Source organism: Mustelus asterias, chromosome 27, assembly GCF_964213995.1.
Source record: "Mustelus asterias chromosome 27, sMusAst1.hap1.1, whole genome shotgun sequence".
Taxonomy (NCBI): domain Eukaryota; kingdom Metazoa; phylum Chordata; class Chondrichthyes; order Carcharhiniformes; family Triakidae; genus Mustelus; species Mustelus asterias.
In genome coordinates, this window is record NC_135827.1 from 42935917 (window position 1) to 42959263 (window position 23347).

Here is a 23347-nt window from a genome sequence, read left to right on the forward strand (position 1 = left end):
TTGCAAACTGTTTTTACTCTGTTCCTGAACAATGGAAACAACTGCTCACTGATTTCTGTTAGCTAAGAAAAAGTCTTGACCTGAAGAGAGAAACTCCCCCTTGGTCTGAGTGTCCCTGCCTCGTGTTGAATGTAGTGCTTGACCGCGATTCCATTCTGCCGGAATCGATGAGTGGAAGTCTGGTGCCATCTGCTGGACTGCTGTTGAACAGTGTGTTTGCAGCTTGGGTCGGTACTGGACTTCCTGACTCGTCCAGGCATTGGCAAGTGATGCATAGTTTGGCACAGAATGAATGGGCCAAATGGCCTCCTTTGTGCCTTAATTACTCTTTGTTTAAGCACAGCTGCTTGTTTCTTGAATTGTTCTGAAGGTTTCCCATTTGTATGTCAGATGGAGGAGAGTGGGAACCTGAGATGCAATCCCAGAGCGAGAACATGGGAATAGATAAAAGTCGGATTTCGTTCAGTCGTACTGAGGTGAGGTTTGCTGGAACCCCGTAAAATTGTAACCTTTTGTCATTCCTTCACAGTTAAGTCAGATTACCGTTTTAAAATTCTTAATAATGGCAAAATGCTAATTTTTAAAATCTAAGCTTGTAATTTGCTGGAAGATTCATTGCTTTTCAAATGTGCAGTTTGTGCTCATTTGCAGTTACATTCACCTTAACCCAGAATGTGGCGCGGGTTTCCACCAGGCAGACACTGAACCACCTTATTGTTCAGAGATATTTCACCAGCTGAAAGCTCGTTTACCCCAAGCTTCACCTCTGCACGTGGGAAAAGACACATTCCCCTGAATCCTCCTGGCCAGTGGTAATCTTTATGAATTTGTCAGAGACGCAGCCTTGTGGTTAGATTCTCTGACTGTGGCTTTCTGTCCTTGGGAGTCAGGATGTGGAGATGCCGGCGTTGGACTGGGGTAAGCACAGTAAGAAACCTCTCAACACCTGGCTAAAGTCCAACAGGTTTATTTGATATCACGAGGTGACTCACCTGGTGTAGGAGCAGCGCTCCGAAAGCTCGTGATGCCAACTAAACCTGTTGAACTTTAACCTGGTGTTAAGAGACTTCTTACTTTGGGAGTCAGATCACTGTTTAACTGTGAAAACTCGTGGGCGGCACGGTAGCACAGTGGTTAGCACTGCTGCCTCACAGCACCAGGACATGGGTTTGATTCCTGGCTTGGGTCACTGTCTGTGTGGAGTTTGCACATTCTCCCCGTGTCTGCGTGGGTTTCCTCCGGGTGCTCCAGTTTTTAGTTTATTTTATCAGTGTCACAAGAAGGTTTACATTAATACTGCAATAAAGTTACTGTGAAAATCTCCTAGTTGCCACAATCCGGCAACTCCGGTACCCTGAGGGAGAATTTAGTACAACCAGTGCACCCGAACCAGCACGTCTTTCAGACTGTGGGAGGAAACCAGAGCACCCGGAGGAAACCCACACAGACACGGAGAACGTGCAAACTCCACACAGACAGTGACTCAAGCTGGGAATCGAACCCGGGTCCCTGGTGCTGTGAGGCCTAACCACTGTGCCTATATTTCCCCCCTCACTCCCAAGGTGTGCGGGATAAGTGGATTAGCCATGCTCAGTTGTACCTTAGCGTCTAGGGGGCTAGTGGGGTAAATGCATGTGGTTATGGGGATAGGACCTGGGTGGGATTGATGTCAGCGCAAGTTCGATGGGCCGATGGGTCTCTTTCTGCTGTAAAGATTTTATGTGTAAATGGATGTAAATGTTGGCATTGATCTAAGTTTATCTGATGATATGTCAACAGTGCCATTAATGGGCCTTTCCAAACTTCCAGGCTCTCAAAACACCAACAGTTTGAGTATAAAACCAGAAGCAGCCGCTCTTTACAGGTATCCATGGGTAGTTCAGATATTCTAAAAATTATTCATTCATGGGATGTGGGTGTCGCTAGCTCAGCATTCATTGACATCCCTAATTGCCCTCAAGAAGGTGATGGTGAGCTGCCTTCTGGAACCGCTTGCAGTCCATATGGTGTAGGTGCACCCACAGGGCTGTTAAGGAGGGGGCTCCAAGAATTTGACCCAGTGACAGTGAAGGAACGGTGATATGTTTCCAAATCAGGATGGTGAGTGACTTGGGGAGGAGCCTCCAGTTGGTGGTGTTCCCAGGTATCTGCTGCCCTTGTTCGGTTATGGATGAATAGCAGAAAGCTGCAGACAGGGTGACAGAAACAGAACCACTGCACCCCTAAGGACAGCAACGTGACGGTTACAGGAAGTCAAAGCTGAGATGACACCAGCTGCAGTTCCTTCACGGTCACTCGATCAAAACCCTGAAACTCCCTCCCTAACAGCACTGTGGATGTACCTACACCACATGCAGCCATTCAAAACTGCAGCAGATCATCACCACCTCGAGGGCCATTAGGAATGGGCAATAAATACTGGGAGGGTTTCTGTGAATCTGCTGCTGATGTAAGTTCAAAGTCCATTTGTTGTTCTGGGTTTTATTGTCTGGTGAAACGGGCTTTGTGTTCCTCTGCTTGTTGCTTATTTCTATACTGCCAACCTGCTGAATGTTCCACAGATTCTGCATTTGTTTTTTTCAGTCGACAATAACCAGCCCGTCTCCCCCAACTGATGCTCGCTTTCATCGAGACAGTAACAGCCCCAAGACCTTCCTGAAAGACGTTGCGGGCTTCTTAGAGACTTTGGATGTTGATGAAAGCCAGGACTGGGTATAGTTTTGGATGACTCTCACTTGTCAGTATATTCCTATCACAGCTGGTAATGAATCCCGAAACCTCCCACCGGGCTCAACCGGGAGCCTCCCACCGGGCTCAACCGGGAGCCTCCCACCGGGCTCAACCGGGAGCCTCCCACCGGGCTCAACCGGGAGCCTCCCACCGGGCTCAACCGGGAGCCTCCCACCGGGCTCAACCGGGAACCTCCCACCGGGCTCAACCGGGAACCTCCCACCGGGCTCAACCGGGAACCTCCCACCGGGCTCAACCGGGAGCCTCCCACCGGGCTCAACCGGGATCCTCCCACCGGGCTCAACCGGGATCCTCCCACCGGGCTCAACCGGGATCCTCCCACCGGGCTCAACCGGGAGCCTCCCACCGGGCTCAACCGGGAGCCTCCCACCGGGCTCAACCGGGAGCCTCCCACCGGGCTCAACCGGGAGCCTCCCACCGGGCTCAACCGGGAGCCTCCCACCGGGCTCAACCGGGAGCCTCCCACCGGGCTCAACCGGGAGCCTCCCACCGGGCTCAACCGGGAGCCTCCCACCGGGCTCAACCGGGAGCCTCCCACCGGGCTCAACCGGGAGCCTCCCACCGGGCTCAACCGGGAGCCTCCCACCGGGCTCAACCGGGAGCCTCCCACCGGGCTCAACCGGGAGCCTCCCACCGGGCTCAACCGGGAGCCTCCCACCGGGCTCAACCGGGAGCCTCCCACCGGGCTCAACCGGGAGCCTCCCACCGGGCTCAACCGGGAGCCTCCCACCGGGCTCAACCGGGAGCCTCCCACCGGGCTCAACCGGGAGCCTCCCACCGGGCTCAACCGGGAGCCTCCCACCGGGCTCAACCGGGAGCCTCCCACCGGGCTCAACCGGGGAGCCTCCCACCGGGCTCAACCGGGAACCTCCCACCGGGCTCAACCGGGAACCTCCCACCGGGCTCAACCGGGAACCTCCCACCCGGCTCAACCGGGAGCCTCCCACCGGGCTCAACATGATCCCAATATTAATTGGAATTTTCCATCCTGTTTCTTAACATGAGAATCTAATGAAATTGATACTTGCTGTGGCTCAGATCTTGCCGAGCATTCAGACTTGGGTCTGTTCCATTCTGAGGGGCGGGGGGGTGGGGGGGGGGGGGGGGGGGGGTGGAATATTGATAAGTGTGTTTATCGGTAATGATTGTGGACAAGCGCAGGTCGACCCACCCCACACCAATCGGAGGGAAAACCTGGCATAGCAACCGGCAGCAATCCCCTGTCCTCAGCAAGACATCCAGATCCTAGCCCTGAATGCACTGGGAATAACCTGACCAAGCGGGGGAGGGTGAGGGGGAAGGTGGGGAGGTGAGGAGGAGGGGAAGGGAGAAGAGGGAGGTGATTGCGGGGGGGGGGAGGTGTGATGGGGACGGTGAGGAGGGCAGTGAGGGGAGGAAATGCAATTACTGTCATTGGTTTCCTCTTGTCGATGTAAACAGTTTTGCAGCGAGCGATTTGTGTGATTTTTGCTTCTTTCCGCTGACAGGACTCTCTGTCCCCGGCACTGAGTAGCCCGCAGATTGGAGCACAGATAATTGGGGCAGAAGATGATGATTTTGATACGGAAGCTGAACAGGTGAGTGTGTGGATTTGAGTTGCCAGTTTGATTGTAGCTGGCAGGAAGTTACTGACACTGAAAGCCTTTTCCCTTGTTCCAGTTTGACGTTCAGTGTGATTGCTTCCAAGCTATCGATTCAGTGAAGTCACGGCCTGCTCATCTAGTCGCTTTCTTACATCATGTTGTGTCGCAGTTTGATGCAGCCCCACTGGTAAGGATTGGGGGTGGGGTGGAGTGCTCTGGTTTCGGGGTTTTTTGACAACATTTGGTAAATTGTATTCTATTCTCCACAGCTCTGTTATCTCTACGCTGATCTGTACAATAACACAAACCCAAAGGACCATCGGCGACTCTTTCAGGAGTTCTGTCACCTGTTTCTGGAGAAGGGTTCGGTGAGTTTCACACACGTGCTTTGTGTCTCAGGGTCATCGAGGGTTATAAAGGCGCTACAACGTCGAGTGATATCAAACACTGCTTTGTTGAGACACAAAAAGATCGGTTACGAGCTGGATGTTCTGAAAGATGTTGAGAGATCAGAATAATCTGGTGTGAGGTTGTGACTGAGGGTTGCTGCTTGGAACCTCTGTTGCTTTTCCTCTTTCGCCGTTGCTCCTGGATTTGCAGAAACCCAGGATCATCTGGGAGGAAGTGACGACAGACTTTCTTATCGAGTCAGTTGCGACCAAATGGCTTTTCCCGACTGTTTCAAAAGGAATTGAGGTCACTCACCTCAGCCGAGGCAGGTGGACATGTCGGGGGTGGGGGGGAGGGGGGGCAGATGGACGGGTCGGGGGTGGGGGGGGAGGGGGGGCAGATGGACGGGTCGGGGGCAGGGGGGCCAAGGCAGATGGACGTGTCGGGGGAGGGGGGGCAGATGGATGGGTGGGGGGGGGGGGCGGAATTTATAATTCGGGTTGTAAATTCCACATTTTTGAAATCCTGCTGTGTTCAAACATTTATCAAAGTAAAACCCAAATTCTGAGACTGGCGGCTGTGTACTCCTGTGACAGCGAATATTGCATGGTCCCCCATCCAAGACTTCTCGAGAAAGTGAGAGGGCATGGGATCCAAGGGGCTGTTGCCTTGTGGATCCAGAACTGGCTTGCCTGCAGAAGGCAGAGAGTGGTTGTAGATGGGTCTTTTTCTAAATGGAGGTCGGTCACCAGTGGAGTGCCCCAGGGCTCTGTTCTGGGACCCTTGCTGTTTGTCATTTTCATAAATGACCTGGATAAGGAAGTGGAGGGATGGGTTGGTAAGTTTGCCGACGACACGAAGGTTGGTGGTGTTGTGGATAGTTTGGAGGGATGTCAGAAGCTGCAGCGTTACATAGATAGGATGCAAGACTGGGCGGAGAAGTGGCAGATGGACTTCAATCCGGATAAATGTGTAGTGATCCATTTTGGCAGGTCAAATGGGATGAAGGAGTATAATATCAAGGGTAAGACTCTTAGCAGTGCAGAGGATCAGAAGGACCTTGGGGTCCGGGTCCATCGGACTCTTAAATCGCCTCTCAGGTAGAGGAGGTGGTTAAGAAGGCGTATGGTGTGCTGGCCTTCATCAATCGAGGGATTGAGTTTAGGAGTCGGGAGATAATGATGCAGCTTTATAAGACCCTTGTCAGACCCCACTTGGAGTACTGTGCTCAGTTCTGGTCGCCTCATTACAGGAAGGATGTAGAAATTATTGAAAGGGTGCAGAGAAGATTTACAAGGATGTTGCCAGGATTGGGTGGCATGCCTTATGAGGATAGGCTGAGGGAGCTCGGTCTTTTCTCCTTGGAGAGACGAAGGATGAGAGGTGACCTGATAGAGGTGTACAAGATGTTGAGAGGTATAGATCGGGTGGATTCTCGGAAGCTTTTTCCCAGGGCTGAAATGGCTGCTACGAGGGTACACAGGTTTAAGGTGCTGGGGGGTAGGTACAGGGGAGATGTCAGGGGTAAGTTTTTCACTCAGAGGGTGGTGGGTGAGTGGAATCAGCTGCCGTCAGTGGTGGTGGAGGCAAACTCGATAGGGTCTTTTAAGAGACTTCTGGATGAGTACATGGGACTTGATGGGATTGAGGGTTATAGGTAAGCCTATATATAGGCCTAGGTAGGTAGGGACATGACCGGCGCAACTTGTGGGCCGAAGGGCCTGTTTGTGCTGTATTTTTCTATGTTCTATATGTCTGCATCTAACTCTAACTGCCTGAACATGTGGAAAGGAATATGTGTTTGCAACAGTTATTGGTTAAAAACCTCAATGCTGTTTGTCTCTTTCTTCACTCTGTAGCTGCTGCAATACTCAACATATCTCCTTCTCTTTCCTAGAATCTCAAAGTTCAGGTTCCAGAATGGATCAGCACAGATCTGGGTAAGTCACAGCTGTTCCCAGAACAGTCCTTCAAGTCCATGTAGATCCCTGCTCTGCGCGATGGTTAGATTGGGAATGGAATAACATTGAAATTTAATGGCACGAGCATTGGCAGTCCTGATTCCTCCTGCTGCAGAAGGAAGTTCTCACTCGGGCATGTCTGCCAAAAACTCTGGCTCCTTGGGTAAGGTGTCTGAAATGTGGACCATCTATAAGGTGCAGCAAGTCACAATTTCTTCCTTAAATAAAAGCAAAATATTGCAGAGGCTGGAAATCTGAAATAAAACGCAAAATGCTGGAAAACCTCAGCAGGTTTGGCAGCATCTATGGAGACAAACAGAGTTAATGCAATCATAGAATCTACGGCACGGAGACAGGCCCTTCGGCACAAACTGGTCCATGCCGACCAAAATGCCCATCTATACTAACCCCATTTGCCTGCATTTGGTCCATATCCCTCTAAACCTTTCCTATCCTATGATACTAAAGTCGGTGGAGTTGTAGACAGTGCGGAGGGAAGTGGCAGGTTACAGAGGGACATAGATAAGCTGCAGAGCTGGGCTGACAGGTGGCAAATGGAGTTTAATGCGGAAAAGTGTGAGGTGATTCACTTTGGAAGGAGTAACAGGATTACAGAGTACTGGGCTAATGGTAAGATACTTGGTAGTGTGGATGAACAGAGGGATCTGGGTGTCCATGTGCATAGATCCCTGAAAGTTGGCACCCAGGTTGATAGGGTTGTTAAGAAGGCGTAGCTTTTATTGGTAGAGGGATTGAGTTTCGGAGCCAGGAGGTCATGCTGCAACTGTACAAAACTCTGGTGCGGCCGCATTTGGAGTATTGCGTACAGTTCTGGTCGCTGTATTATAGGAAAGATGTGGAAGTGTTGGAAAGGGTGCAGAGGAGATTTACCAGGATGTTGCCTGGTATGGTGGGAAAATCGTATGAACATAGAACATAGAACATAGAACATTACAGCGCAGAACAGGCCCTTCGGCCCACGATGTTGCACCGACCAGTTAAAAAAAAACTGTGACCCTCCAACCTAAACCAATTTCTTTTCGTCCATGAACCTATCTACGGATCTCTTAAACGCCCCCAAACTAGGCGCATTTACTACTGATGCTGGCAGGGCATTCCAATCCCTCACCACCCTCTGGGTAAAGAACCTACCCCTGACATCGGTTCTATAACTACCCCCCCTCAATTTAAAGCCATGCCCCCTCGTGCTGGATTTCTCCATCAGAGGAAAAAGGCTATCACTATCCACCCTATCTAAACCTCTAATCATCTTATATGTTTCAATAAGATCCCCTCTTAGCCGCCGCCTTTCCAGCGAAAACAATCCCAAATCCCTCAGCCTCTCCTCATAGGATCTCCCCTCCATACCAGGCAACATCCTGGTAAACCTCCTCTGCACCCTCTCCAAAGCCTCCACATCCTTCCTGTAATGTGGGGACCAGAACTGCACACAGTACTCCAAGTGCGGCCGCACCAGAGTTGTGTACAGTTGCAACATAACGCTACGACTCCTAAATTCAATCCCCCTACCAATAAACGCCAAGACACCATATGCCTTCTTAACAACCTTATCTACTTGATTCCCAACTTTCAGGGATCTATGCACACATACACCTAGATCCCTCTGCTCCTCCACACTATTCAAAGTCCTCCCGTTAGCCCTATACTCAACACAACTGTTATTCCTACCAAAGTGAATTACCTCACACTTCTCCGCATTAAACTCCATCCGCCACCTCTCGGCCCAACTTTGCAACCTGTCTAAGTCTTCCTGCAGACTACGACACCCTTCCTCACTGTCTACCACACCACCGACTTTGGTGTCATCAGCAAATTTGCTAATCCACCCAACTATACCCTCATCCAGATCATTAATAAATATTACAAACAGCAGTGGCCCCAAAACAGATCCCTGAGGTACACCACTTGTAACCGCACTCCATGATGAATATTTACTATCAACCACCACCCTCTGTTTCCTATCCGCTAGCCAATTCCTGATCCAATTTCCTAGATCACCCCCAATCCCATACATCTGCATTTTCTGCAGAAGCCTACCATGGTGAACCTTATCAAACGCCTTACTAAAATCCATATATACCACGTCCACTGCCTTGCCCCCATCCACCTCCTTGGTCACTTTCTCAAAAAACTCAATAAGGTTAGTAAGGCACGACCTACCTGCCACAAAACCATGCTGACTATCACCTATAGGAAAGGCTGAGGGGCTTGAGGTTGTTTTCGTTCGAGAGAAGAAGGTTAAGAGGTGACTTAATAGAGGCATACAAGATGATCAGAGGATTAGATAGGGTGGATAGTGAGAGCCTTTTTCCTCGGATGGTGATGGCTAGCACGAGGGGACATAGCTTTAAATTGAGGGGTGAGAGATATAGGACAGATGTTAGAGGTAGGTTCTTTACTCAGAGAGTAGTAAGGACGTGGAATGCCCTGCCTGCAGCAGTAGTGGACGCGTCAACATTAAGAGCATTCAAATGGTTATTGGATAAACATATGGATGATATTGGAATAGTGTAGATTAAAGGGGCTTTAGATTGGTTTCACTGGTCGGCGCAACATCGAGGGCCGAAGGGCCTGTACTGCGCTGTAATGTTCTATGTTCTATCCATGTATCTGTCCAAATGCCTTTTAAATGTTGTCAATGTCGCTGCCTCAACCACTTCCTCCGGCAGCTCATTCCACACACGCACCACCCTCTGTGTAAAAAAAGTTGCTCCTCAGATTCCCATTAATTCTTTCCCCCTCTTCATGGTAGCACAATGGTTAGCACTGCTGCTTCACAGCTCCAGGGACCTGGGTTCGATTCCCGGCTTGGGTCACTGTCTGTGTGGAGTTTGCACATTCTCCTCGTGTCTGCGTGGGTTTTCTCCGGGTGCTCCGGTTTCCTCCCACAGTCCAAAGATGTGTGGGTTAGGTCGATTGGCCATGCTAAAAAATTGCTCCTTAGTGTCCTGAGATGTGCAGGTTAGAGGGACTAGTGGGTAAAATATGTAGGGATATGGGGTAGGGCTTGGTGGGATTGTGGTCGGTGCAGACTCAATGGGCCGAATGGCCTCTTTCTGTATTGTAGGGTTTCTATGATTCTATGCCCTCTAGCTCTCCATTCCCCAACCCTGGAAAAAGACTGAGTGCAGTCACCCTACCCATGCCTGTCATGATCATATATACCATTATAAGATCACCCCTCAGTCTCCTACGCTCCAAAGAAAAAAGTCTTAGCCTGTCCAATCACTCCCTATAACTCAGTCCCTTGAGTCCTGGCAGCATCCTTGTAAATCTCTTCTGCGCTCTCTCCAGTTTAATAACATCTTTCCTATAGCAAGGCAACCAAAACTGAACACATTACTCCAGGTGCGGCCTCACCAACGTCCTGTACAACTGCAACATAACTTCCCAACTCTATACTCAATGCCCTGACTGATGAAGGCCAGCATGTCAAAAGCCCTCTTCACTGCCCTATCTACCTGTGACTCCACCTTTAGAGAACCGAACACCTGAACTCCAAGATCCCTCTGTTCCACGATACTCCCTAAGGTCTTACCACTCACCATGAAAGTCTTACCTTGATTTGACTTTCCAAAATGCAACACCTCACACTTATCTGGACTGAACTCCATTTGCCATTTCTCGGCCCACTTCCCAGCTGATCAAAATCCTGCTGCAATTTTTGATAACCTTCCTCACTGGCTACAATACCGCCTATTTTAGTGTCATCTGCAAACTTACTGATCATGCCTTGTACATTCTCATCCAAATCGTTGATATAGATAAACAGCAACGGGCCCAACGCTGACCCCTGAGGCACACCACTAGTCACAGACCTCCAGTCCGATAAGGATCCTTCCACCATTACCCTCTGCTTCCTACCATCGAGCCAATTGTATATCCAATTTGCCAGGTCTCCCTGGATCCCATGTGATCTAACCTTCCAGAGCAGCCTACCATGTGGAACTTTATCAAAGGCCTTACTGAAGCCCATATAGACCATGTCTACTGCCCTGCCCTCATCAACCTTCTTGGTCACACCATCAAAGACTAATGTTCTTTCGAAGGTTGATGAGTTAATGTTTCGAGTTTGGATGACTTTTTACAGAGGCTTTTTACAGAGGCCCACCTATCCAGATATACCCACTTTAATAGGTGTATCTGCCCCCTAAGCTGTTGGATATGATACAATACAGCAATGTGGTTGACTCTTAAAATGCCCTCAGGGATGGGCAGTAAATGCTGGCCCAGCCAGCGACGCCCATAAACGAGTTTAATAAAAACCTGCCCGGGTTTTTGCAGGCTGTGTATGGTGGTCCCACTGCAGTCTGAAGGAGTGAAATAATCCTCCCTTTCCCTTTGGTCCAACCTTTCAGAGCGGCGGCGAGCAGATCTGACCGAGGAACTGCAACGTAACTTTATTCAGGAAATGCAGAGCAGTGTCCTGGCTGATGTTCAATCACATCTGGAAGACTTCAGGTAAACGCCAACCTCCACATTGGGTGCAGTTTGAGTGAATGGTAGGGCAGCGTGTCCGTGTTTGTGAGAAATGAGACAATGTGTAAGAGGAAGGAACACTGACTCCCCAGACCCACAATCCACGTTCGTTCACTGTCCGTACCGCACTCCATTCATCTGTGTCTGACTTTTCCAGACAAAAACGGAACATGGGAATGACAATCGCAGAGAATGAATTGGCCAAGTTAGATCGGGAGCGAATACGAGACCATGTGACAGCAGAGCAGAAAGAACGGCTGTGCGCGGAGCACCTCTTAGTGAAGATCGACGAGGTTCTGTGAGTTTCATTTCAATCCAAGCTTGATTATTGTTGGACTTCAGTAACTATGAACAGGTGGGGAGTGTGTGTTGTTACCATGGATACCTGCTTACCTATACTGTTTGTAACCTACTTGCCTAACCTAATCAGCTTCGTCTCGTTCAAATTCTCAATCATTCTGTCTCTGAGATTCCAGTAACTTCCCTGCACCTGACTCCCTTCCATCTTAAAGAATGCCACTGTAATGGACAATTCCCAAATCTAGGGAGCTTTGGGAAATTTTGACTAAAGCATTTGCAAATTCCTCCCCACTTTCTTCTAATTCGGTTTGGGCTGGGAAACCATCAGATCCTGATGAATTTTCGACTTTGAGTCCTATTATTTCCTCTTTTACAGTATTCAGGTTATACCATCCATATTTCCTGTGTCCCGCTGGGATTTTTGGGGGATATTCCTCTAATATGGAAATAGATACAAATTCCACATTGAATTACTTTGCAATTTCCTTCATATCCATTCTAGTCTCACCAGCATCTTGCCCTGAACTATAGTTTCTAGAAGTTTCCCAACCATTGAAGTCAAGCTGACTGGTCTAGTTGTCAGCATTATCCTCGCACCCCCTTTTGAGCAGGGGTGTAACGTTCACCATTCTCCAGTTCTCTGGCACCGCCCCTGTGTTTGAGGAAGATTATCATCAAAGCCGCTGTAATTTCCACTCTCCCTTCCCTCAGTATCCGTGAATGCATCACAGCCAGTCCCTGGTGTCTTGGCAACTTCAAGTAACGACAGCCTTTCTAACACCTTCTCCTTCTCGAGTGTACCAATGACCTTCTCTCTCACTTTGACCTGAGTAGCATAGAACATAGAACATAGAAAGCCACAGCACAAACAGGCCCTTCGGCCCACAAGTTGCGCTGATCATATCCCTACCTCTAGGCCTATCTATAGCCCTCAATCCCATTAAATCCCATGTACTCATCCAGAAGTCTCTTAAAAGACCCCAACGAGTTTGCCTCCACCACCACCGACGTCAGCCGATTCCACTCACCCACCACCCTCTGAGTGAAAAACTTACCCCTGACATCTCCTCTGTACCTACCCCCCAGCACCTTAAACCTGTGTCCTCTCGTAGCAACCATTTCAGCCCTTGGAAATAGCCTCTGAGAGTCTACCCTATCCAGACCTCTCAACATCTTGTAAACCTCTATCAGGTCACCTCTCATCCTTCGTCTCTCCAGGGAGAAGAGACCAAGCTCCCTCAACCTATCCTCATAAGGCATGCCCCCCAATCCAGGCAACATCCTTGTAAATCTCCTCTGCACCCTTTCAATGGCTTCAACATCTTTCCTGTAATGAGGTGACCAGAACTGCGCGCAGTACTCCAAGTGGGGTCTAACCAGGGTCCTATAAAGCTGCAGCATTATCTCCCGACTCCTAAACTCAATCCCTCGATTAATGAAGGCCAGTACGCCGTACGCCTTCTTGACCGCATCCTCCACCTGCGAGGCCGATTTAAGAGTCCTATGGACCCGGACCCCAAGGTCCTTCTGATCCTCTACACTGCTAAGAATGGTACCCTTCATATTATACTGCTGCTTCATCCCATTGGATCTGCCAAAATGGATCACTACACACTTATCCGGGTTGAAGTCCATCTGCCACTTCTCCGCCCAGTCTTGCATTCTATCTATGTCTCGCTGCAACTTCTGACATCCCTCCAAACTATCCACAACACCACCTACCTTGGTGTAGTCAGCAAACTTACCAACCCATCCCTCCACTTCCTCATCCAGGTCATTTATGAAAATGACAAACAGCAAGGGTCCCAGAACAGATCCCTGGGGCACTCCACTGGTCACTGACCTCCATGCAGAGAAAGACCCCTCCACAGCCACTCTCTGCCTTCTGCAGGCAAGCCAGTTCTGGATCCACAAGGCAACAGCCCCTTGGATCCCATGCCCTCTCACTTTCTCAAGAAGTCTTGCATGGGGGACCTTATCGAACGCCTTGCTGAAGTCCATATAGACCACATCCACCGCTCTTCCTTCGTCAATGTGTTTGGTCACATTTTCAAAGAACTCAACCAGGCTCGTAAGGCACGACCTGCCCTTGACAAAGCCGTGCTGACTACTTTTGATCATACTAAACTTCTCTAGATGATCATAAATCCTGTCTCTCAGGATCCTCTCCATCAACTTACCAACCACTGAGGTTAGACTCACCGGTCGGTAATTTCCCGGGCTGTCCCTGTTCCCTTTCTTGAATATAGGGACCACATCTGCAATCCTCCAATCCTCCGGAACCTCTCCCGTCTCCATCGACGATGCAAAGATCATCGCCAAAGGCTCCGCAATCTCCTCCCTCGCCTCCCACAGTAACCTGGGGTACATCCCATCCGGTCCCGGCGACTTACCAACCTTGATGCCATTCAATAGTTCCAACACATCCTCTTTCTTTATGTCCACATGCTCGATCCTTTCTGTCCACCGCAAACCAGCAGTACAACCACCCAGATCCCTTTCCACCATGAATACCGAGGTAAAGTATTCATTAAGCACCTCCGCCATTTCTAACGGTTCCGCACAAACTTTTCCCCCTTCACCTTTTAAGGGTCCTATGCCTTCACATCTCATCCTTTTACTCTTGACATATTTGTAGAAAGCCTTGGGATTCTCCTTAATCTTACCCGCCAAGGTCTTCTCATGACCCCTTCTCGCTCTCCTAATTTCCTTCTTAAGCTCCTTCCTACATCCCGTATACTCCTCTAAATCCTTAACACCTCCTAGCTCTCTGAACCTTCTGTACGCCTCTCTTTTCTTATTCACCAGGTTCATCACAACCTTCGTGCACCACGGTTCCCGTACCCTACCAACACCCCCCTGTCTCATCGGAACGTTGTCATGCAGAGCTCCAGACAAACATTCCTTGAAAATCCTCCACTTTCCTTCGGTACTTTTCCCCAAGAATGCCTCCTTCCAATTTACCCGTCTAATTTCCTCCCTGATGACACTGTATTTCCCTTTACTCCAGAGAAACACTTTCCTAGCCTGCCTGATCCTATCTCTTTCCAATGCTATCGTGAAGGAGATAGAATTATGATCGCTATCCCCAAGATGCTCACCCACCGAGAGATCCTCCACCTGTCCAGGTTCATTAGCCAGCACCAGATCAAGTACAGCCTCTCCTCTAGTAGGCTTATCCACATACTGTGTCAGGAAACTCTCCTGGACACACCTAACAAACTCCTCTCCATCCAAACCCCTAGCCCTAGGGATATTCCAATCTATGTTTGGGAAATTAAAATCTCCCATCACGACAACTCTGTTATTCCTACATCTCTCCAGGATCTGTTTCCCCATCTGCTCCTCAACATCTCTGTTACTATTGGGCGGCCTATAGAAAACACCCAGCAAAGTTACCGACCCCTTCCTGTTCCTAACCTCCACCCACAGAGACTCCGTAGTCAATCCCTCCACGGCGTCCACCTTCTCTACAGCCGTGACACTATCCCTGATCAACAGTGCCACTCCCCCCCCTCTCTTGCCTCCCTCCCTGTCCTTCCTGAAACATCTAAAACCCGGCACCTGAAGCACCCAGTCCTGTCCCTGAGACATCCAAGTCTCCGTAATGGCCACCACATCACAATTCGAAGCAGCAATCCACGCTCTAAGCTCATCCACTTTATTCACTACACTCCTGGCATTAAAATAGACACATCTCAGACCTTCAGCCTGAGCATCTTCTTCCTTTGCAAAGACAGATGCAAAGTACTTGTTTAATACCTCCTCCGCTACTACTTCTGTCTCTACGTGCAAGTCCCATTTTTTGTCCCGCATCAGCCCAACTATTTTATTTACCATCCTTTTATTATTTACATGCTTAAAGAAGACTTTGGGATTGTCTTTAATGTTCGCTGCCAGGCCCTTTTCACGCTCCCTCCTTGCTTTTCTGATTAGCTTTTCACTTCCTCTCTTGTCCTTTTACGTTCAGCCTGATTCTCTTTTGTATTTTCTACCTGATATCTGTCACTCACACATTTCTTTCTTTTCATCTTTGCCTCTTTCTCTCTCATCACCCAGGGCACTCTGGATTTATTTGTCCGACCTTTCCCCTTCAATAGAATGTACCTTGACGTTGTCTTCAATACATTTTTTTGAAGGAGGCTTTCCTTTCCTTTTTAACCAACATTTGATTCCAACTCGCTCTCCTCGGATGCATTCTCGTCCCGTCAGAGTTTAGGCCAACCTAAACCTTATGATAGAATGGTCTCTGTGTGCTAAATGCTGTCCTACTGATAATTAATCCACTTGGACCAACTCATTCCCCAGAACCAGGCCCAACTGGGCCTGTCCTCATTGGACCAGAAACATTCTGCTACAGAAAATGATCTGAAACACATTCCAGGAAATCTCACCCTTCTTGCCCTTTGCACTGTTCCTATCCCAGTTTAGATTTGGATAATTGAAGTCTCCCATTATAGTTACTTTATAATTCTTGCATCTCTCAAATTTCTTTACAAACTTGTATTCCTATGTCCCTTTGATTAGTTGATGGTCAGAATCACAGAATCCTACAATACGGAAGAGGCCCTTCGGCCCATCGAGTCTGCACCGACGAATGAAATGCCCTGACCTGCCCCCTAATCCCTCTTGCCAGCACTTGGCCCATAGCCCTGATCAGTGATCAATGTTATTGCACCTTTTTCACATTCCTTACCTCGAGCCAGAGTGATTCTGTCCTTGCCTCCTCTAGAGCATCCACTCTCTCTCCAGTTCTGTAATACTGTCACACCCGCACCACTTTTCTTCCTTTCCTGTCTCTGCTAAATACCTTGTACTCAGGTGTATTTCACGTCCAGTTGTGCCCCTCTCTGTTGTCACAATAATATCATTGTTCCATTTGTCAGCCTGTGCCTTTTGTTCCCCTCCGGTTCCCATCCCCCTGCCAATCTACAACAGCACCAGTAAACCTCTCCGTCAGGACATTAGTCCCAGTCAGATTCAGATGTAAACCGTGCTCCTTGTACAAGCTCCTTCTGCCCCGGAACATGTCCCAGTACCTCAGAAATCTAAAGCTCTCTCTCCTCCTCGGTTTCCTCAGCCACCTATTGAACTGCTCAATCTTCCTCTTCCTCTGCTCACTGGCAGGTGGCACTGGGAGTAATCGTGGCATTACTGCTCTCAAGATACTGCTTTTCGATTTCCTTCCTAGCTCCTTAAAATCTGCTTTCAGAACCTCTTCCCTTTTCTGACCTGTCATTGGTTCCATTGTGGACCATGATCTCCAGCTTTTCATCCTCCCCAAAACAATGTCCTGCAGCTCCTTCCTCCTGCCACCAGGGTGGCAACATCCTGGAGTCACGTCTATAGCTACAGAAATGTCTATCTGCTCCAATAACCAAGAAATCCCCACCACTTTAGCACTTTGACTCTTCTTCTTCTCCTGTGCATCTGAGTGGGTGGCACAGTGGTTAGCACTGCTTCCTCACAGCGCTAGGGTCCCGGGTTCGACTCCTGGTTTGGGTCACTGGCTGTGTGGAGTTTGCATGTTCTCCCCATGTCTGCGTGGGTTCCCTCCCACACTCCAAAGATGTGCAGGTTAGGTGGATTGGCCATGCTAAATTGTCACTTGGTGTTGGGGGATTGGTGGGTAAAATACTTGGGGTGACGGGGATAGGGCCTGAGTGGGATTGTTGCCAGTGCAGAGTCAATGCACTGATTCTATTCTATGATGACTGTTCGGACCTGCAGAACTTTGATATTTGTTTTTGATGTTGGGTTATTCTCTGCTTTTCAGGGTGAACCTGTCTCCTTCTGAGGAAGAGAGAAGGTGAGTTTGGCAGATTCCTGCTTGATAATATCTCCTTTTGCTGTTTAGTAGCCGCATCCGTTTCTGCTTGATTTTTATATCCCATAATTTCAGTATTTGCAGAGTGTTAGAATCACTAAAATCGATAGCATTCAAATCAAACTCATGTTGAATGTTATCCAGAATGTTGTTCTGCTCAGAATAACGATTTTGTCCAGCTCCCTGACCCTGCAGCTAATCCTTGATTGCAGAGCTGTGTCCTCGATGTTGCAATGTTTTCTGACAATTCCTGAAGACTCTCGTTTCTGCCCTCTTTCTTTGTAGTAATTCTGTCACTGATGTCATCATCATCTACATGAAACAGCTTGGTGTGAAAGTGAAGGATTCGCGAAATCTGGACAGAGATCGCAGGATACGAGTGGCATTCTTCCCAAAGAAGAAGGTTGGTTTCTGTGCATTTAACACTTTTTTTGCATTTTGAGGCTAAGGGAACTCCCCCAGTGATTCACAAGACAAAATCTAGGGATCTTCAGCACTGAGGCACAATGGCTGCCACAAAGCTCTGACCGAGACCCCTTTAAAATCCCTGTGCTGGGGTGGTCTAACTGACCATTCAGTCCCCGTGCTGGGGTGGTCTAACTGACCATTCAGTCCCTGTGCTGGGGTGGTCTAACTGACCATTCAGTCCCCGTGCTGGGGTGGTCTAACTGACCATTCAGTCCCTGTGCTGGGGTGGTCTAACTGACCATTCAGTCCCCGTGCTGGGGTGGTCTAACTGACCATTCAGTCCCCGTGCCGGGGTGGTTTAACTGACCATTCAGTCCCCAAGCTGGGGTGGTCTAACTGACCATTCAGTCCCCGTGCTGGGGTGGTCTAACTGACCATTCAGTCCCCGTGCTGGGGTGGTCTAACTGTCCAGTCTTTGTGGCCTGATTTCTGCTCCTCAGTGGATAGGTGGGTAAACGTTTTCAGTTTCTAAATGCTGTACTTTAAGCGCCCGGCGCCCCGCCCGGCGCCCCGCCCGGCGCGCCGCCCGGCGCGCTGCCCGGCGCCCCGCCCACCGCAGCCCTAACGGGTCAAACTCCGAGATCATGCTCATTTTCAGATGGGGAGTTTGGGGAGCTCTGTCTATGGGAAGGCCGTGTTTCATTGGCTCTGGTCCAGAGTTTACAATCTCATTCTCCATTCTGTGTTTCTGCACAAACAGCCAAGTATAAAGAAAGAAAAGGAATCTGTGAAGGATGATGAGAAAAAGAAGCGATTCCAGAGTATTCTGGACCCTATTCGCCGTACAAGCAAGCAAGATCGTAGCGCCAGTAAGTGTGACTCTGACTCGAATAGAGCGATTTTTGATTGTAGGGATGGAACATCTCCGGACTGACCTGTAATGTCTTTCTGCAGTTGAAAAGGCCAGGTTACTGTACCAAAAGCAGATGGGACCATACAGTCGGTCCGTTTCCCACTCCGAGCACAATGAGAGAGTCAAACCGATTCCGCTCTTCAGTGAAGGAAATGACGCAAGCTCTCAGCCTGTGGTAACTGGATCACCTGGATCAGCACTGACCATCTGTGCCCATGATGGGCTCTTGGAGAGCGATACAGGTATTAGTGCAAATGCTGTATCGTCCATTGCCATTGAGCACACAGCACATCCACAGAGTCGCGAGACTTGTCTCTCACCCTGCTTTTTATTACTCTCTCTGTAACCATCCTTCTTTCTCTCTTCCTCCCTGTTACATTTTCTGTCTCCTTGTCTCCCCCTCCCTCCACCTTCCAATCTCACTCAGTCTGCATGTCTCTTGTGTCCCTTTCTGCTTCATTCTCTCTATTGCTACCCCCTCCCAGTCTCGTTCCCACCCCTGCTTGTTCTATCTCTAAGTCTACTTCTCCCTCCATCTCGCTGCCCCTCTTTTTCGTCTCCATCGCTCTCTCTCTCTCTCTCCCCCACACCCCTCCCCCCGCCCCAGCTCACTCTCTCTCCGAGTTGGTGGCCAGAGCAGTTATTGTTTAGGGTGGCGCAGTGGTTAGCACTGCTGCCTCACAGGGCCAGGGATCCGGGACCGATTCCCACCTCGGGTCACTGTCTGTGTGGAGTTTACACATTCTCCCCGTGTCTGCGTGGGTTTCCTCCGGGTGCTCCGGTTTCCTCCCACTGTCCAAAGATGTGCGGGTTAGGTGGATTGGCCATGCCAAATTCTCCTTCAGTGTCTGGGGGATTAGCTAGGGTAAATGTGTGGGGTTACAGGAATAGGGCCTGGGTGGGATTGCTGTTGGTACAGACTCAATGGGCTGAATGGCCTTCTGCACTGTAGGGATTCTATGGATTCTATATTTATTACAGAATGGGTGCAAGAGTTGGATCCCGCTTTTTGGTGCTAGATGTCAGCATGGGCTGGATGGGCTGAATGGCCTGATTCTGTGCTGTAATCTCTCTGTTCTCACTCTGACCATTTCTGTCCCTCAGACCCAGTGGCCACACCAGTTGCTGCGCTGAAGCTGGCCGGAGACGGTTTGTTAACCGGGGATTCCAGCTCCCCCGCACCAAAGACAACCTTCGAGTTTCCATCCACCCTGGATCAGGTGATGGAGGAGGACAGGGAGTCGGAAAGGTAAGTGACTCAGACACTCCCGGCAAAGCAGCTGCAGCAGGGTTAGGGTGGGTGCCAAGGCTCGGGGGATGGGGAAGGGGGTGGGTGTGGAGCTTGGGGTCATGGTTAGGGTCCTTGGGGTTGCGGCTGGAAGGCGGGGTGGGTCAAGGTGCCGGGGGGGAGGGGGTGCGAAGCTCGGGGTGATGGTTAGGGTCCTTGGGGCTGCGGCCGGAAGGGGGGGGTGGGGTCAGGGTGCCGGGGGGAGGGGCGGGGGGAGGGGGTGTGAAGCTCGGGGTGATGATTAGGGTCCTTGGGGCTGCGGCCGGAAGGGGGGTGGGGGGGCTCTGGCTCTATTTTAATAACTTGTTGAATTTTCGGTTGTGTTTTCAGGAGTCTGGAAACTGCCACACCCCCATGTACCCCAAAACCAGGCCGCAGGTGAGTAACTGAGAGGCAAATCCAGGATATACTGGAAAAAATAAATTAATGTGGAGGTTGGCACGGCATGATGGCACAGTGGTTAGCACTGCTGCCTCACAGCGCCAGGGACCCGAGTTCGATTCCCGCTTGGGTCACTGTCTGTGTGGAGTTTGCACATTCTCCCCGTGTCTGTGTGGGTTTCCTCTGGGTGCTCCAGTTTCTTCTCGTAGTTCGAAAGGCGTGCTGGTTAGGTGGATTAGCCATGTTAAATGTGTGGGGTTATGGGGATAGGGCGGGAGAGAGGGCCTGGGTGGGATGCTCTGTCAGAGAGTTGGTGCAGAGTCGATGGGCTGAATGACCTCCTGCACTGCAGGGATTCTGTGGACTTGAATGTAGCAATGGAACAAAATATATAAAGTTAGGTGGCTGGTGGGGAATGAGGATGATGTGGTAAAAATTGGGAGTGATCTTTTTGCAGCCACTTTCTGTGTACAGCTAGTATCTGACAGCACCCGAGAGGCCATTTCACCCATGGTGCCTGTGATGGCTCTCAAAGTGCTGTTCAATGAATCCCTCTCTTCCTTCTCCTTGCTGGTTGTTGTGTAACGTTATCCTTTTCAAATAACGTCCATTTTGGTCTGGCCAGCACCGATGGTGAGGTCATGCCGGGTTCACACTGCCCCCTTTGGGTAATGTTTGTTTTCTGCTTTTTTAGAGTGGATGGCCATGGATATGGAGCGTGGACAGAGCCCGGATCTCAGAGCCAGTGCCCGGTGCAGACAGAGGAAGATCAAACACACCAATCTGATGTGGAACAGGACCCAACCAATTGGCAACAGCTGGTGAGCCAGGACACCCTGTCTGGCCTGAAACCACACGAGATCAAGAGGCAGGAAGTCATCAATGGTAATACAGCTCTCTGGCTTGGGGTGGTCTTGTGGCTGTGGATTTTTTGGGGGGGGGTGGTGAGGAGATGGGGGAGAACTTTTTTGGGGCTCGTGGGAGGGTGGTGTGGAGAGGGACAGAGAGCCTTTTGCAGCTGAATAGGATAGGGAGCGTCTCTGGACACGGGGATGCAGGGAGCATTGGGTGGGGTCAGAGTGGGGCCGGTTCTGGAGTTCTGGGACTGATCCGTCCTGGAGAGGATGCAGAAGTCAGGTGAAGGAAATATAATGGACAGGACATAGAGATCACACAGCTTTAGATGAGGTGGTGTCATACCGAAAGGCCAGGGGACCACAGTAAACTCTGTTAATGCCAAATGTGAGCGATTACTATGAGTGCTGATTCTCATCTACAATTTATCTCGAATCACAAAGTTCCATTTCCCTCTGGTTATTTGGTAGAACTTTTCCACACGGAGAGAGCTCACATCCGAATGCTGAAAGTCCTGGATGTGATCTTCTACCAGAAGATGTTGCGAGATGGCAGTTTGCCTGCGGCTGATGTGAGGAGTATATTTTCCAACCTCGAGGAAATCCTGCAGCTTCATGGTAACTAAGAACTTGTAAAGAGAGAGTGCGTCTGATCCAGAAACATCTGAAATAGAAGCAGGAGTTGGCCGTGTGGCCCCTCCAGCCTTCTGTCCATCGAGACTCATCCTCGACCTCAATCTCACTTTTCCCCCCGACTTCTGTATTCCTCTATCGATCTCGGCCTTGAATCTACTCAATGACTGAATTCACGACCCTCTGGGTGAAGATATTTCTCTTCATTTCCGTCCTAAAGGCCAACTCTTTAAAGAGAGGGGTTAACAGAGCAGTTGACTGCAACAATTACTGGCAATTAAAATGACTTTGGAATTTCAATCTCGGCTGATAGGGCCCAGTTACTGACCTCTGTGCAACTCTGATTATGATGTGGAGATGCCGGCGTTAGACTGGGGTAAGCACAGTAAGAGTTTTAACAACACCAGGTTAAAGTCCAACAGGTTTATTTGGTAGCAAATACCATTAGCTTTCGGAGCGCTGCTCCTTCGTCAGATGGAGTGGAAATGTGCTCTCAAACAGGGCACAGAGACACAAAATCAAGTTACAGAATACTGATTAGAATGCGAATCTCTACAGCCAACCAGGTCTTAAAGATACAGACAATGTGAGTGGGGGGAGCATTAAGCACAGGTTAAAGAGATGTGTATTGTCTCCAGACAGGACAGCCAGTGAGATTCTGCAAGTCCAGAAGGCAAGCTGTGGGGGTTACTGATAGTGTGACATAAACCCAAGATCCCGGTTTAGGCCGTCCTCATGTGTGCGGAACTTGGCTATCAGTTTCTGCTCAGCGACTCTGCGCTGTCGTGTGCCGTGAAGGCCGCCTTGGAGAACGCTTACCTGAAGATCAGAGGCTGAATCCCCATAACCGCTGAAGTGCTCCCCCACAGGGAGAGAACAGTCTCGCCTGGTGATTGTCGAGCGGTGTTCATTCATCCGTTGTCGTAGCGTCTGCATGGTTTCCCCAATGTACCATGCCTCGGGACATCCTTTCCTGCAGCGTATCAGGTAGCCAACGTTGGCCGAGTTGCAAGAGTAGGTACCGTGTACCTGGTAGATGGTGTTCTCACGTGAGATGATGGCATCCGTGTCGATGATCCGGCACGTCTTGCAGAGGTTGCTGTGGCAGGGTTGTGTGGTGTCGTGGTCACTGTTCTCCTGAAGGCTGGGTAATTTGCTGCGGGCAATGGTCTGTTTGAGGTTGTGCGGTTGTTTGAAGGCAAGAAGTGGGGGTGTGGGTATGGCCTTGGCGTGATGTTCGTCTTCATCAATGACATGTTGAAGGCTCCGGAGGAGATGCCGTAGCTTCTCCGCTCCGGGGAAGTACTGGACAACGAAGGGTACTCTGTCCACTGTGTCCCGTGTTTGTCTTCTGAGGAGGTCTGTGCGGTTTTTCGCTGTGACGCGTCGGAACTGTCGATCGATGAGTCGAGCGCCATATCCTGTATCTTATGAGGGCATCTTTCAGCATCTGGAGGTGTCTGTTGCGATCCTCCTCATCCGGGCAGATCCTGTGTATACGGAGGGCTTGTCCGTAGGGGATGGCTTCTTTAACGTGTTTAGGGTGGAAGCTGGAGAA

At 49.9% G+C, this 23347-nt stretch overlaps 2 protein-coding genes across 2 annotated transcripts in view; both read left to right on the forward strand.

Annotated features, from left to right (window-relative positions):
• LOC144479991 (myelin protein zero-like protein 2) overlaps positions 1 to 23347 on the forward strand; it is a 279492-nt gene that overhangs the window by 151002 nt on the left and 105143 nt on the right. The gene's annotated exons all lie outside the window — the stretch shown is intronic.
• LOC144479985 (rho guanine nucleotide exchange factor 12-like) overlaps positions 393 to 23347 on the forward strand; it is a 74337-nt gene continuing 51382 nt past the window's right edge. Inside the window, exons 1-16 of the mRNA XM_078199126.1 lie at positions 393 to 476; positions 2584 to 2712; positions 4239 to 4328; positions 4411 to 4521; positions 4604 to 4702; positions 6622 to 6664; positions 11065 to 11167; positions 11343 to 11483; positions 17262 to 17294; positions 17598 to 17715; positions 18481 to 18589; positions 18675 to 18875; positions 19738 to 19882; positions 20252 to 20299; positions 20997 to 21187; positions 21628 to 21774. Of these exons, the coding sequence (XP_078055252.1) occupies positions 414 to 476; positions 2584 to 2712; positions 4239 to 4328; positions 4411 to 4521; positions 4604 to 4702; positions 6622 to 6664; positions 11065 to 11167; positions 11343 to 11483; positions 17262 to 17294; positions 17598 to 17715; positions 18481 to 18589; positions 18675 to 18875; positions 19738 to 19882; positions 20252 to 20299; positions 20997 to 21187; positions 21628 to 21774 (1771 nt within the window). The 5' untranslated portion in view covers positions 393 to 413. The remainder of the gene's footprint in view (positions 477 to 2583; positions 2713 to 4238; positions 4329 to 4410; positions 4522 to 4603; positions 4703 to 6621; positions 6665 to 11064; positions 11168 to 11342; positions 11484 to 17261; positions 17295 to 17597; positions 17716 to 18480; positions 18590 to 18674; positions 18876 to 19737; positions 19883 to 20251; positions 20300 to 20996; positions 21188 to 21627; positions 21775 to 23347) is intronic.